General features: G+C 45.2%; 2 protein-coding genes and 1 long non-coding RNA gene across 3 annotated transcripts in view; 1 reads left to right on the top strand and 2 right to left on the bottom strand.

Moving 5' to 3' along the window:
• Positions 1–758: 758 nt before the first annotated feature.
• On the bottom strand, positions 759–6,043 carry LOC311031535 (nucleoside diphosphate kinase B-like). The gene is made up of 6 exons (XM_084037870.1): positions 6,025–6,043; positions 4,068–4,145; positions 2,209–2,339; positions 1,562–1,663; positions 1,259–1,371; positions 759–984 (listed from the first exon to the last, which is right to left on the bottom strand). The coding sequence occupies exons 1-6, from the start codon at positions 6,026–6,028 to the stop codon at positions 867–869; spliced, it is 546 nt and encodes a 181-aa protein (XP_083893996.1). The 5' UTR covers positions 6,029–6,043; the 3' UTR covers positions 759–866.
• A 2,159-nt stretch (positions 6,044–8,202) lies between these two features.
• On the top strand, positions 8,203–11,578 carry LOC311031545. The gene is made up of 2 exons (XR_014599094.1): positions 8,203–8,910; positions 8,995–11,578. It is a non-coding gene; the product is annotated as an uncharacterized lncRNA (long non-coding RNA).
• Positions 11,579–11,685: 107 nt separating this feature from the next.
• rapgefl1 (Rap guanine nucleotide exchange factor (GEF)-like 1) overlaps positions 11,686–16,128 on the bottom strand; it is a 16,579-nt gene continuing 12,136 nt past the window's right edge. Inside the window, 10 exon segments of the mRNA XM_084037875.1 lie at positions 11,686–12,005; positions 12,300–12,354; positions 12,514–12,578; positions 13,107–13,194; positions 13,373–13,423; positions 14,064–14,154; positions 14,610–14,788; positions 14,887–15,009; positions 15,303–15,400; positions 15,550–15,717. Of these exon segments, the coding sequence (XP_083894001.1) occupies positions 11,881–12,005; positions 12,300–12,354; positions 12,514–12,578; positions 13,107–13,194; positions 13,373–13,423; positions 14,064–14,154; positions 14,610–14,788; positions 14,887–15,009; positions 15,303–15,400; positions 15,550–15,717 (1,043 nt within the window). The 3' untranslated portion in view covers positions 11,686–11,880.

The following is a 16,128-nucleotide window of genomic DNA, read 5'->3' as shown; positions in this document are numbered from 1 at the left end:
AATGACAGCAGGTAAACAAACTATTATAGAACCGGTACCTTATAAGTGCTAGGTGATATCACTCCGCCGCTGCCATAGCCTACTAGGAAGTATGACACGCTGCTGCTGAGACATAAATCCTTAAAAATGCAAGGTTGGTTTTATTTCAAACATTCTATCAACACAGATATGTACATCGATAGTCTGCCGTTACAATGGATTTGCCTCGGGTGCACTGTGGAGTGGGCAGGACTGTTTTAAATGACTTGCGCTAGCCATAGCACAAGCGAACTCGGCCATTAGAAGAACTGAATGAAATTTCTTGAAAACGTCTCCAGACGTCTCAAACACACCGGCTCACTGGGAAAATAGGTCTTATGTCCAAAATTCCGAACTATCCCTTTAACGTTATTTTAAACACATTTTAGATTGAATTTAAATGATTTTAACATTCAGCCGTTAAGATTGAATCATTTTACTTCTGTTGTGTAAATACTGTTTTATTACATGTATGTCTCTTTCAGGAGTGTGTGTGTGTGTGTCTGTAGTGTGTGTGTGTGTGTGTGTGTGTGTGTGTGTGTGTGTAGTTTATGGCAGCATGATTGTAAACGATTACATTTCCATGACTCACTTTACATTTTTATGTAATAAAAGTTATCAAACGATAAATGATTCATTGTTTGATGTTTCCGTGTCTGCAGAAGAAAGTTTACGTTTTAGGCTAATTAATTAGGCTTTATGGTCAGAAGGTTGTCGTCATAGAAACAGAAACAGTGAAGTTGTTGTAAACACGAGACTTTATTGATAAGTGCTACATGTTTATGGTTAACAAGTGGAGACCAAGTCCGAGGGGGGGGGGGGGGGGGGGGGGGTGATGGGGGTCCGGCCTACTCGTACAGGAAGGGTGTAGCACAGGGGGTGTAGGTGACGAATTCCTCGGCCTTGAACCACAGGCCAACCTCACGCTTGGCGTTCTCCAGGGTGTCGCTGCCGTGGATGATGTTCCTGAGACACGACACAGGGAGGTCAGTGGCATCATGGGAGATGTAGTACAGGGCATGCAAGATGCATTATGTAAATCGGCCATTTTAATACTTTCAAGGAGCAAAATAAAAGTCCTAAAAGATGAGCCAAGCTGTCGTGAATCCCACGAGGGGGTCGTGTGCAGTCATACCGCTCCGGTGGGACTCGAACCCACAACCTCTGAATTAGCCAGGAGCTTAGCTTTAATACACTACTCGGCCACCACGTTGCAGTAAGCGGTTAGCGGTTGACACACCTGCCGATGTTGATGCACAGGTCTCCACGGATGCTACCGGGCTTGGAGTCGGCGGGGTTGGTCTCACCCAGCATCATCCTGGCCAGCTTCACAATGTTCTGACCCTCCCACACCTGCACACACACACACACACACACACACACACACACACACACACACACACACACACACAAAATTATCAGTAAACATGTCTTCTTTTATCCATCATTACACCGATGACACATGACTCTATATCTCCAAGTTTGACAAAACTACACGTCCTATAATATACAGTATATATAGATAAACATATATGTCTGTTACCATGGCGAAGATGGGTCCGGAGGACATGTACTTGCAGAGTCCACCATAGAAGGGCATGTCCTTCAGGTCCAGGTAGTGGTTCTTCATGTGGTCCTCAGAGGACTGAACACAAAACACACAGTAAATGCAAAGTAACAGAGTAGAACTCCTACACTAAGATTACACTATCTACATGGACGAAGACAGAGGAGGGAACTGAGGGATTAACAGCACACACACACACACACACACACACACACACACAACAGCTGTGAATAACTTCACTGAGTGTGTGATAGTGATACGAGTGTGTGTCCTTCAGAGTAGCTGCGAAATTCTTTAACTTGACAGCTGTCATCTAAACGCTGTGTGTGTGTGTTCCTGTACTTCTATCGTTGTGGGGACCGGAACAATATTTCAAACTAACGGCAAAAACACCGCCTGTCCTTTCTGACCGTCAAAAAGGTTTATAAACTACACAATAATATTTCTATGACATCAGGCAATTAAATCATCCCAAATAAAATGAATAAACAATAAGAAATGTTGCCGACACATTTTAAAACAAGTCCCTCAAAACAAATGATGTATTTTTCCTATTTAATCATTAACATATTTATTGTGTTGAGTGTAAAGTGTAAAGTGTCGAGTGTAAAGTGTAAAGTGACCTGCATGAACTTGGCCGCCACCAGCCTGAAGCCTCTGTGCTCGAAGCGCTTGATGATCTCTCCACACAGACCTCTCTGGACGCCATCGGGCTTCACGGCGATGAAGGTACGCTCCATGTCGACGGAAAAGGCTGCAGGACACCAACAAAGAAGACAGAATGACACTCTGATAACAAGGTCATTTATTCTGACGGGGAACTCAGTTTATTTAAGACAATAAAAGCAGGAAATGATAAGAGCTTCACCGTGAAATGGTTCATTTAAATAAACATAAAACATTTAATAAACTCTCAGAACACATGTTAAGATTTATGTTAAACTAAGTTCAGGAACGAAAATATGTAGAACTAAAATATACTCTCACTGAGGGTATCATGTTTCCCTTCGCTCTGCCTCACAGGCGTGTTGATGTTTCTCCTGTTACAAAGTCTTAAAGGGTGATTCTGCATATTTTCCTATCGTGTGGGAACTTCGCCTCGTGGTTCCTATATGAATATTACATTTCTCCTCGTTAAGGAAATGTCTGAATGGGAAATCACAATCTGCCTCTCGACTCGTTTGGACGCCGTTTTCTTCTCTCGGAGATGGTTTCACTGAAAGACTGCACCTGCTTGCGCGGCCAACAAAAGCCGCGGCTGCTTTCTAATTTTACTGCCGGCTGCGATCTGATTGGCTCGTGGATTCAGGCTGCGAGGCAGGAAAACAAATCCCCAGGGGAGACTGAAGTTCCTGAGTATAATTAGGATTCAGGGTCACATGTCGAGTCATGCAACGTGTCCAGCAGCATGAGGTCGGCATTATAGCTCCACAAACACTGACCAGGCTGCCGTTACATTCACTGTGAATATTCATGGTCCCCAGAGGATGAACCTGATACATTAGGGGATCCTCCTTATCTTTCCTCTAGCGCCACCCTCAGGCAACATTTCCTGAAGAAGCATCAAAACATTCCTTGCATTCTCATAACATTCATGCTAGAGGACGAACCCTCAAAGTATTTTTACATGAAATAAATCCGTTTTTTTTTTCTTTTTCACACGCGTCGTCAATCTTTTTGATATGAAAGTGATCCTTATTTTGTTTTTATTTTTATCAGTGTGTCATATAAGCGTGACGGTTAACATTATGTTTAATCATGACTCAGCATTACAATTAAAATCTCAGAAAAAAAACAAAAGTTGCATTGAAATCAAACAAAACTCACTAAAGTTGTTAATTGTGTGATTCTTGGTTTGGAAGCTAGCAGAGGCAAATGCTAACAAAGATACAATTCAGAAAGTTAGAACTAAAAATACTTTGGTGAATGTTCACAAAAACTGAATGTTGACGAGTCCTTGAAGGTGACACAATGCAAAATCTAAATAATATCGAATCTAAATGACACTTTGTTTCCTAACAGGTAATTTATAGAAACACCAGTGAGACACACCCCCTTTCAGTCAACCAATCAGGACTGTACCGACCGAGGGGTGGGGGGACAGCTGTTTGGAAGCACATGGTGCTCAACTCAACCACTTATGAAAAGATGAACTTCAGATCTGTTTTCAGATTTAAAGTTTAAATAAGTTGAAGTTGAACTTTCTTCCGTTTTAAATTTGCAGATGTTGAAAAATCGAGTGTTTGTACGTTCGTAAAATATAAATATATCAAACTACGACGGCTTCGTGAAGCTCCACAGGTTTGAGTTTCTAATCCAGAATGTTTAACTGAATTATTATTTCTGAATGTTAATTTAAACACATCCGGCGTCTCTAGTTTGGTCTTTGAACACATCACGACTGTTCCACCGTACGCTGACGATACGACGCTACTCATCTCTGAGTGTGTGTGTGTGTGTGTGTGTGTGTGTTCATAGCTACCTTGGTTGAGGGTGGAGGAGAACTTGTGAAGAAGAGCAGCGGGGATGCGATCACCGAGGACGAAGAGCTGCAGACAAGCTGTATTTAAAGGCAGAGGGTGGGGGGGGGGGGATGTGTGTGTCTGTGTGTGTGTGAGAGGGGGGCGTGTGTGTGTGTCCAGTCTGAATGTGAGTCGCTGGTTGACAGACATGTTCAACACTCTGTGTGTGTTTATGTGTCTTTATGAGGACATTCAGCTGCAGACGTTAAAACGATCAAATATGTTCATGAGCAGTTTTCAAACTGACATGAGATCAGATATGAATGTACTTCACATGTGGGCCTATTTATAGTACTTCAGTCTTACTACACAATGTAAAATACATAAAACATCAAATAAACTATCAGAACACGTGTTGAGATTAATGTTAAACTAAATGTAATAATGTAACTTTTGTGGTATAATGATTTTATTTCATCACTGTCCTGACACCTCTTAGACGACTCCTTCATTATTTAAATATGAAAAATCTTTATACATAAAGCAGCTGCTGGTTCCCTTCGTTTCCATGACAACTAAAGCAGAACTTTTAATATAGAAATAAAATAAAGTAAAATAAAATTGAATAAAATAAAATTTGTAGAAATAAAATATAGTACAAGAGAAATAAAATATAGTAAAATAAATAGAAATATATAGTAAAATAATTAGAAATAAATATAGTAAAATAAAATATAGTAAAATATGTGGAAATAAAATCTGAAAACGTCCTCAATGTCCAAACGGATTCTTGAGAAGTTTTCTCTTAACACATTAATAAACACATTAATCAACACATTTATAAACAGAGTGAGGCAGCAGGTTAATGCGTTCAAACTGACATGAGATCAGATATGAATGTACTTCACATGTGTGACTATTTATAGTACTTCACTCTGTGGGATATCAAGTACATGGGGGACTGGGTCCCAACATGAGGTCTTGGTCCCAGCATGGGGGTCTGGGTCCCAAGGTCCCAACATATGGAGGTCTGGGTCCCAAGGACCTAACATATGGAGGTCTGGGCCCCAAAACATGGGGGTCAATGTGTTTATCACATCACTTGGGGCCTTTTGGAACCATCCATCGTCCTCCACTTATCCGGGGGTTAGGGTTAGGGTTAGCTCCTTTTGGGGACATGACGTGGTCGAGATGGTGCTACAGTGCTAGCTGCAGTATTAGCTGCAGCGCTAGCAGCGTTATTAGCTGCAGCGCTAGCTGCGGTATTAGCTGCAGCGCTAGCTGCGGTATAAGCTGCAGCGCTAGCTGTGGTATTAGCTGCAGCGTTAGCTGCGGTATTAGCTGCAGTGCTAGCTGCGGTATTAGCTGCAGTGCTAGCAGCGTTATTAGCTGCAGTGCTAGCTGCGGTATAAGCTGCAGTGCTAGCTGCGGTATTAGCTGCAGTGTTAGCTGCGGTATTAGCTGCAGTGCTAGCTGCGGTATTAGCTGCAGTGCTAGCAGCGTTATTAGCTGCAGTGCTAGCAGCATGATTTGCTGCAGTGCTAGTAGAACTCCCATCGTCAGAACTAAAGATCTGAACTGGCCCTTTAACAGAACCCTGCAGGACTAGAGGTTACATGATTTCTGTACTTTCAAGGACCCGGATTCATCAAGCACCGCAACGCCGGCGCTAACAGCTGTGATGCGTGACGCGGCCCTTGACCCGCAGCTGTTCGCGAGATGTCCAGCTGGAGCTAACGTGCTGTCGTCATGCCAACAGACCCTACACCAGGTCTGTGGTCTCCTTCACCCTTCCCCTAAATGTGGCCCTAAATATAAACCGTCTCCTAATCAGGGATGGAAAGAGGTCCAGGAGGGATGCTGGTCCAGACTACTCTCCTGAGGGGGTCGGTGGGGGAGAAGGGGGGGCGCAGGGACCCTATCAGCTGAAATCCAAGCACGCCTCCCCTCAAACACACACATACTTGACACGTTTACCCATCTTGCATTGCAGCGCTTTTGGAGCCCAGAGGCAGCTGTGGGCCGTCTCCTGTTGCCGGTTCTTTTTCCTGCGGGTTCTGGTTCCTGCCTCGCCGGCAGAACAAGAGTTCTCAGACTCAAACCTGCCAGAACGTCGAGGGCAGGCATAGTTTCCATCACTCCACAGCTCCAAACTCTCAATAAAGACTCGGACTCGGACTCATCGTCAGGACGCTTTATTTCAGTGTCTGCATTGGTAGAGGGACAGCAGAGGGAGGAGCGGTCCGGAGGGAACAGCCAGAGGTCAACACTCACAGCTCCATCTATAGGGATCAATAGTGATCAATAGAAACACCTCACTGGTTCAACTCAACGTTCAAAGATTCATCTCGTTTTTTTTATTGTCACTTTTAATGAAATCACAAACACCTGAAGTATCTCAGTGACTTCAAACTAAATAAAATCGATTAGAATCAATTTAACAATTCAAGTTCATCAATAATAATAAAAACATAATTTAGACATGTTGGTGATAGTCATAAAAATAAATAAATAAATAATAAAATGTGATAAATTTGTCATTTTGTTAACATTTCAACACAAGGTTGGAATGCTAGTACTAATATTAGTTATTAATTAATAATGTAAATGTAATAGAACAATAGGATTACGAGATAATTTACCATGAAAATCTAAATATTTCAAGATTTGTAATTTTGCAATATAATGTATTTATTTTAATTATGTTACAGCTTGTTTTTTGTTAAATTATAACTTTCTCTCATGTTTTGACTAAAATTATGCTTTTTTTATAATATTACAACTATTTCTATTCAAATTCCAACATTTTATTGATTATAACTTTAATTGAAAATATAATAATAAATATTAAAAAAAAGACTCACATTTGCTTCTTACAACATTTTGAATTTTTATAAATGTTAGAACTTTTTTTGTCAAATTAAAACACGCTTGCTTATCGTTAAATTATCAGTTTATTTTGATAAATATAATTCAACTTTTTTCTCATAAAATGACTTCGTCAGATCACACGACTGTACGACTGTTTAGTCCAACACATTGTTATTATTATCAATAAACGTTATGACTTTTTCCCTCTAACTATAAATGTTTTATTTCTATGACTCTGGGCCCCACCCCCTGAATATTTGAATCTGGGCCCCGCCCCCTCCAGACCTCTGCTCCAATCACAGGGCCGTCGAACAAAAACAAGACTCAGTTTCCATGTAAACAACCAACTTCTGTACAAAAGAAGAAACAAACGAGCTGCAGATAGAAAACAACAGAACAATCAAACTGAGGAGATTCAACTGTACAATCCAACATGGCGTCTTCCTCGCCGTCTATACAACTTCCTGTCTGACAAATAAAAAACATCAAAGATTTCCAAGTTGCCGTCGCTCTCATACGTAAAATAGATCTCCGTTAATATTTGCTATTTACACGGTTGCACTATGTACATGACGTTTCCACACGGGCGTCGCCGGGGCGACCTCGACCCAAGAGACCGCCCCCCCCCCCCCCCCCCCAGATTACGGATCCCAGCCGGAGAGCAGGCAGAGCTGTGATTGGTCGGAACATTGGAAGGGTTAGTTGGGGTTGAGTTCAGGTGTAACGTGGAGATTTGAGACTCGGGACTCATGTTCTGCCCAGAACTACGGTGGGATCGGTAATAAAGTGCCCGGCACCCAGGAAGTGGTCCTGAGAAGCCCCCGGCAGACTAGTGATGATGTCATCTTCACTGGGTTTCACACTTTGTATGCGACCGGAACCGAAACCACCGACATGACAAGAACTTCACACGCCGAGTAGAGAAACCTGCAAGTTACCTAGAGAACCCTGCATGTCGCCTAGAGAACCCTGCAAGTCACCTACAGAAACCCTGCAAGTCACCTAGAGAACCCTGCATGTCACCTACAGAACCCTGCAAGTCACCTAGAGAACCCTGCAAGTCACTTACAGAAACCCTGCAAGTCGCCTAGAGAACCCTGCAAGTCACCTACAGAAACCCTGCAAGTCGCCTAGAGAACCCTGCAAGTCACCTACAGAACCCTGCAAGTCACCTAGAGAACCCTGCAAGTCACTTACACAACCCTGCAAGTCACCTAGAGAACCCTGCAAGTGACCTACAGAAACCCTGCAAGTCACCTACAGAAACCCTGCAAGTCACCTAGAGAACCCTGCATGTCACCTAGAGAACCCTGCAAGTCACTTACAGAAACCCTGCAAGTCACCTAGAGAAAAACTGTATGTCGCCTAGAGAACCCTGCAAGTTACCTAGAGAACCCTGCATGTCGCCTAGAGAACCCTGCAAGTCACCTACAGAACCCTGCAAGTCACCTAGAGAACCCTGCAAGTCACCTACAGAACCCTGCAAGTCACCTAGAGAACCCTGCAAGTCACTTACACAACCCTGCAAGTCACCTACAGAACCCTGCAAGTTACCTAGAGAACCCTGCAAGTCACCTAGAGAACCCTGCAAGTCACCTACAGAAACCCTGCAAGTCACCTAGAGAACCCTGCATGTCACCTAGAGAACCCTGCAAGTCACTTACAGAAACCCTGCAAGTCACCTAGAGAAAAACTGCATGACGCCTAGAGAACCCTGCAAGTTACCTAGAGAACCCTGCATGTTGCCTAGAGAACCCTGCAAGTCACCTACAGAACCCTGCAAGTTACCTAGAGAACCCGGCAAGTCACCTACAGAACCCTGCAAGTTACCTAGAGAACCCTGCATGTCGCCTAGAGAACCCCGCAAGTCACTTCAGAACCCTGCAAGTTACCTACAGAACCTTGCAAGTCACCTACAGAACCCTGCAAGTCACCTAGAGAACCCTGCAAGTCACCTAGAGAACCCTGCAACTCACTTAGAGAACCCTGCAAGTCACCTACAGAACCCTGCAAGTCACCTAGAGAACCCTGCAAGTCACCTACACAACCCTGCAAGTCGCCTAGAAGCCCTGCAAGTCACTTTGAACTCGTCTTTCTGGGTTTGACTCAAGTTCTAACTGGTGTTCTTCGAGATCTAACTGGTGTTCTCCGGATGTCTAAATGGTCTATCTGGGTTCTCTAGTGTTCTTGGGAGTTTAAACCCGAGTTGTAAGTCTAGACTAGTATTTTTGGGGGAGTTCTGGGTCACGTCTGTTTCGAGTAGACAGACTTGAGGATTCAGGATCAGATAGAAGTTCTTGTCTGGCCGGAGACGTTCTGCAGGTTCTCTTCCTGAAACAAGTCGCCTCCGTTCACATCCTGTAAACCTGAACGACTCTCAGCTGCGTGTCAAGTTACCAAAGTAAGAGTCGGGTTGTAAACCAGAATAAAGTAGCCTTGAGCTGAAGGTTTCTGGACCTGGTCTTGTCCTGACGTGGACAGGAAGTGGACTTGTCTCTGGACGGGTCGGCCTCGCTCTCACAGACAGGATGTTATGGTACAGATGGAGGTGACGTTATTCAAACCGCTCACGACTTTATGTAAACAAACACGCGACGCATCCGGACGCACCGAAGAGTCTCACGGGAACGTCAACGCCTCACGTTGCCACGGAAACGGGTTTCTTTCTGGACCGTTTGAAACGTGTGATTAAAGAACAAGAACTCGCCACATAATGATGTAGACGCTCACGTCGGTCTCCGGGTGAAAGTCCTGTGTTTTACTTTAAATTCTTGAATCTCAACGTACGATCTTTCTTTTAAATTACGACATTATCTGATTACGAATTAACTACTGACTTTGATATATATATATTTTTTTTTTACATCTTCGTGAACTTTCTGAACTATAACAGATATATAATCAGTTTGTGAGCAGCTGGAAGACTGTGTTTTAAGTGTTTAGTTGCCTGGTGACGACGAGGCAATGAAAACTTTATTGATCTCACTGTAAATAACGACGCTAAAGAATCTTCATATTTCAATTTTATCTCAAAATATTACGACTTTAGTCACCACTTTGTGAAACTTAAACATAAACATCATAACATCGTTTATTTTTAATTTAAGTTTCCCTCTGAATCTATTTTAACGTGGAACCTTCTTCCTCTAAATATTCGTCTTCAGCAAATGAAATAAAGCATTTAAAACGAGGTGAAACTCTTCGGTGCGAAGGACCCGGTGGACCAGAGAGTCCGAGTTCAGGCTGGTCTCAGACCGGGTCTCAGACCTGGTGGTGATCACAGCAGCAAAACAACAACTCTACTATATTTATTATTATTATGATGATAGTAAATATAAGGTGATCAGCTGTACAAACACAGAACTGAGAATCTAGAAGAAAAGAGAAAACGAAACCTCCCGTCTCTGAGCCCTGAGGTTTGGCAAAAAGTGCTTCGTTGCTGCGACGAGTCAACCAACCGGCTTCCTGTTATTGCCTCCGACCGAACCGACCAATGGCAGCGCGGCTCTGATTGGCTCGGATGCGACGGTGGTTCGATCGGAAACGCTGAGAAGAAAAAAATAAAAAGAAGCTGTCAACTCCTTTGTGTTTGTGTTGTGATGTCATCCTGTAAACACAGCTGATTGGCTGCCATGTGATCGTCAGTTCGATCTGCGTGGTGAGTTAAAGGAACTCCGCTGACGGTCCGTTTTTGTAGGTTTTAACTCATTTACACCAAAACAAAGTCTCTAAACTCTAACGAGTTAACGAGATCGGAGTCGCAGGAAACGCTTCACACACAAAACAAAGAATAAACCAGTAACTTTGTTTGTCTATGGTTGTTGGGAATGAGGGTTTGGTTTTTGTCGGCAAAGTCATCTATAAATCTGCTCCGATAATCAGAAGGAACCGCGTTCTGCTGACTCCGGTAAACCGCCTAAAACCTACAAAACGCTGCGTACCGGCCCTTTAAACTTGTTAGTGATCATGTTCCTCGCCAGGAAACAAAAAAGAAAAAAAGACTTGTCTCCAGTCTGAAACTGGGACCACGTCGGGTAGAAAACCAGCTTCTACAAACTCCTGTACGATCCCAGTCCATGAACGCACCGCGACCAGGGTCCCAAGTGTCCGTAAGTCCGTCACAGTGGGTCAGTGAACGCATCGTCGTCAGAGGTCACCGGTGTAAACAGGCCAGGAGGGCCACCATGAGGTCCACCATGACGTCCACCATATGGTCCACCATGAGGTCCAGCATGACGTCCACCATGACGTCCAGCATGACGTCCACCATATGGTCCACCATGAGTTTTAAGAATTATTTACTTTGATGTAAAAATAGATTCAGACAGATTTTGTAGTCTCTGAGTAAACCGGATCCAGTTGGACCCTCGCAGGTCCGGCGTCCTCATGTCTCTGAAGAGGCGTCGTCTTTGTCAGTTCCAGGGTTTCCTTTCTGATCAGCCTCGGACAGGAAGTTCAACCAGTCAGCTGTCTGGGGTCAAAGGTTCCCAGTGTGTGTGTGTGTCGACCTGAAGGGACGTTCAGGTGCAGGAGATTAAAATAATAAATAAAAGATTCATGTATTTTTTTAGCCAAGAAGAAGAAGAAGAAGAAGAAGAGAAGAAGAAGAAGAAGAAGAAGAAGAAAAAGAAAAAGAAGAAGAAGAGGAAGAAGAAGAAGAGAAGAAGAAGAAGAAGAGGAAGAAGAAGAAGAAGAAGAAGAGAAGAAGAAGAAGAAGAAGAAGAAGAAGAAGAAGAAGAAGAAGAAGAAGAAGAAGAAGAAGAAGAAAAAAAAGAAGAAGAGAAGAAAAAGAAGAAGAACGTCTCAGTTCACTTGTTTTGTTGTTTCAGGCTGATGAAGAGGAAGACGAGTTCCTTCCTCTTTTATTTACGTGTCTTTTCATTGTTGTTTCTGGGCAACACACTCCTCCTCACTCCTCCTCCTCCTCCTCCACCTCCTCCTCTTCCTCCTCCTCCTCCCCCTCTACGTGTCTTTGGGCTCCAGCTTGCAGGACATGTCAAACAGCAGGTTCTGGTTGTCGATGACCTGCAGCTGCCGGACGTAGGCCTTGGTCTGTAGGTGGGAGGGGGACGTCTCCGTATCCATGGCTACCGGGGGGGGGAGGGGGCACGAAACAGAGAAGAAAGCCACGTTAGAGACACTCACATCAATCCATCCTCTATCTACAGGGTGGAGCAGCGCCGCCACGCCGCCACCAGAGGGAGATAGAGGTCAACACATGAGCTCAGTAATTCCTGCAGGACTTTCATAATAAAAGCATACTCACCATAATACAATATATAATAATCACAGTAAACAGTATCAGCAGGCCAACACAAACACACAGTTTTACATGCAGGAGATTTGTGTAGAGGTCAAAGGTCAGATGTCAGCAGTGTTACCTAGCTGGCTGCTCCGGTAGCGTCTGATGATCCTCACCATGTCGGCCACTTTGTGCTGCAGGAGGAGGAGAAGCTTTTATTTTCACATTCAACTCCACAAACACAACAGGAAGTCTAAACAATCTCAGATATCATATATATATATATATATATATATATATATATAGCTGAATGCTGATCAGCTAAAGAAATAAGCCTCGCTGGTTGAACTCACCATCTTCTCAAAGTTGACCAGCTCGCCGTGAAACGTCTTGCAGCTCTCGTGGAGAAACGTCAGGTCTGACAAACAGGAAACAAGCAGGTCAACCAACAAGCCAACCAGCCGTCAGATCAATAAGCTGATCACTTTCATCTCAAAGACGTGACCAAATATACATCAATACATATCTAAAAATATAATCAAAATCAACCCCGGGCCGAGCTGGAGGGTTTATCTTTTTAACAGTCTCATTCAGCTCCATCCTTTCCTCCCTCTGGTTACCATGGAGACAGAGATCTTAAGGCTGCATGCATGCACACACACACTCACACATTAACACACAGTGTGTGTTAATGTGTGTGTGTCCCTGATTAACTGTAACATCAGCTGATTAGCAAGATGGAGCTAAGGCACTAACTAGCTAACGAGCTAACTGGTCCACAGCAGCGTCACCTCTGGAGGAAAACAGCTGATCAGGAGTCTGGTGGAGGAGGACTAGTCTTTGATCCAGAACCACGGCAACAAGACAGGGTCATGTGACGGGGTCATGTGACTGTCAGCAGGCTTCTGGTTGGCCAGTGGTAATGAGCTGAAATGTCCAGACTCACCTTTGAGCAGCAGAGGTGTGAAGGGGATCAGTGGAGGTCTGAGGCTGGTGATCAGGTCTCTGTAGGACTTATGGTTCCTGGAGGGGTCCTGGAAGACCACATGTACAAATTCAGGTGGAAAGCGGTACTGCAGTAGTATTTTCCTTGTTTTCTGAATGGAGTTCTGCTGATCCAGAACCAGTTCAATGACGGTGATGATGATGATGATGATGCCCTTCATCATAATAAACCAGATCAAATCAGGAATGACAACAGATGTTACTCACCGCAACGCTCTCAAACTGCTGAAACTGCTTCCTGAACTTCCCCGGGAGACCCTGAACACACACACACACACACACACACACACACACACACACACAATGAAATATGAGAATATGGTGTAGCAGGTGTAGGTGTAGCAGGTGTTGGTGTAGCAGGTGTTGGTGTAGCAGGTGTTGGTGTAGCAGGTGTTGGTGTAGCAGGTGTAGGTGTAGCAGGTGTTGGTGTAGCAGGTGTTGGTGTAGCAGGTGTTGGTGTAGGTGTAGCAGGTGTAGGTGTAGCAGGTGTAGGTGTAGCAGGTGTTGGTGTAGCAGGTGTTGGTGTAGCAGGTGTTGGTGTAGCAGGTGTAGGTGTAGCAGGTGTTGGTGTAGCAGGTGTTGGTGTAGGTGTAGCAGGTGTAGGTGTAGCAGGTGTAGGTGTAGCAGGTGTTGGTGTAGGTGTAGCAGGTGTAGGTGTAGCAGGTGTTGGTGTAGCAGGTGTTGGTGTAGCAGGTGTAGGTGTAGCAGGTGTTGGTGTAGCAGGTGTTGGTGTAGGTGTAGCAGGTGTAGGTGTAGCAGGTGTAGGTGTAGCAGGTGTTGGTGTAGCAGGTGTTGGTGTAGGTGTAGCAGGTGTAGGTGTAGCAGGTGTAGGTGTAGCAGGTGTTGGTGTAGCAGGTGTTGGTGTAGCAGGTGTTGGTGTAGCAGGTGTAGGTCTTACCTCCCAGGTGAGTCGTAGTCTGCTGAGAGCCGGGTTGTCCAGACCCAGAACCACAGCCAGGAAGGACAGCAGGTCCTGCTGCTGCTTACAGCTGCCACACAGAACACAGCTGTCAGGACAGGTAGACAGGTAGCGGGTAGACAGGTAGACGGGTAAAGGGGTAGGCGGGTAGACAGGTAGACGGGTATATAGGTAGACGGGTACACAGGTAGACGGGTGGACAGGTAGACGGGTACACGGGTAGACAGGTAGACAAGTACATGGATAGAGGGGTGGACAGGTAGACGGCTAGACAGGTGGATGGGTAGACGGGTAGACAGGTGGACAGGTAGATGGGTAGACAGGTAGATGGGTAGACAGGTGGACAGGTAGATGGGTAGACAGGTAGAGGGGAGGGGAGGTAGACGGGTACACAGGTAGACGGGTACACAGGGCAGCACACATGCAGCTGTCATCGGACCGGCCGGTGTGTCAGGTGATCTGAACTCTAGACCCAAACCGTGGTGGTCTCGGTTTAAAGGTACTGGTTTTGGGATCTGGACTCACAGTGCTGCGATCTTTATGAACTTGCGGAGCAGCTGGACCCTCTTTGGAAGCGACTGACACTGCAGGATCTCCGTGGCGACCCAGTGCTGCACCTCGCTGCAGCGCTGCAGTACCAGCTCCAGGTTTAGGGGGCGCCAGCGGGACTGCTCCCCGTGGAACACGTAACACACAAACTCCACCTGACGGAGAAACCAACGAAGAAGACGACAAACAAGACGGTATTATTATGTATTTATGAAGGAATCCTGATTCTGGAAACAGAAACCAGCTATCGGACCTCGTGCACGCAGCTGAAGAGTTCCCAGTCGAACGCCACCAGCTGATTGGCTACCTCCTCTGCTGACATGTCATGGAGTTTGCTGTCACCGGGCGTCCAGTGGATCTCCTCAGGAAGAGGAAGCTGATGGTGCAGGAAATTACATCATAAGAATATGTTGTCTGCATTTACTCTACAGTCAACCAACCGCCAACCTCCAACCAACCCATCAACCCACCAACCAACCAACCAACCAACTTCCAACCAACCAACCAACCCATCAACCCGCCAACCTCCAACCAACAAATCAACCTCCAACCAACCCATCAACCCACCAACCAACCCATCAACCAACCAACCCATCAACCAACTTCCAACCAACCAACCTCCAACCAACCAACCAACCGACCCACCACCCCTAACCCATCAGTCCTCACCAGAGACTCCAGTTCAGTCGGTTCACAGGCGAACAGGTGCGTGTTGACTCCCAGTGTGGTGAAGACGGCCTCATCACTGGGACGAAACACAGCCTTCTCTGAACACATGACACACAGTCATTATTATCCACGTTAAACAACAGTTCATTCCTGGGATTTACACAACATGAAGGGTTCATGTGGTCTGTGTTCATGTGGTCTGTGTTCATGTGGTCTGTGTTCATGTGGTCTGGGTTTGACTCCTTACCTCCGGCCGATGTGACGGCCACCAGTACGAGGTTTCCAGGCAGAACTGGTTGGTCTTCGCTGTACTGGAGTTTCTCTCGGACCAGAGCCAGGATCTCTCCGACCCGACAGGACAGACGGCTCCTGATGGTGACGTAGGAGTGATCCGGTGTGTAGACCCTGCAGAAGACTGGAGACCCCAACAGTAGAGACCATAGTGGATCACCATCTAGTGACCTTTCACCTGTACAGACCAGACCACTGTGCAAGCCCAGATATAGATGGAGTTAGCTTTGAAGGTTCTGCTAGCTTAGTTAGCTTCTAGGTTCTACTAGCTTACAGGTCCTGCTAGTTTAGATCTAGGTCCCTGGTGGGCTACAGGATGTACTGGTGACTAGCTTGTTAGCTAACAAGACAGAATATGTAAAAACAAAACAGTTTAATGAAGCTAGGCTAGCAGTTTCCCCCCGCTTCCAGTCTTTGTGCTAAGCTACGTCCTGCTCTCGTGTCAGTTTGTGATTTGTATATCCAGACCTCAGACTAGGGTGTGTTTGCATTTCAACCGTGTCTGCAGAGAGAACAGGTGTGTGTGTGCATGAGT

Source organism: Eutrigla gurnardus (assembly GCF_963514095.1).
Source record: "Eutrigla gurnardus genome assembly, chromosome: 20".
NCBI classification, from domain to species: Eukaryota; Metazoa; Chordata; class Actinopteri; order Perciformes; family Triglidae; genus Eutrigla; species Eutrigla gurnardus.
Note: the sequence above shows the minus strand (reverse complement) of the source record. Positions and strands in the feature narration are given on the sequence as shown.

Excerpts from the sequence above, each read along its gene's own strand:
- LOC311031535 (XM_084037870.1), bottom strand. Across the intron at positions 2,340-4,067 it reads CTCCTCCACCCTCAACCAAG|CCTTTTCCGTCGACATGGAG; the intron begins GTAGCTATGAAC and ends GGTGTCCTGCAG. Across the intron at positions 1,372-1,561 it reads CCGGACCCATCTTCGCCATG|GTGTGGGAGGGTCAGAACAT; the intron begins GTAACAGACATA and ends GTGTGTGTGCAG.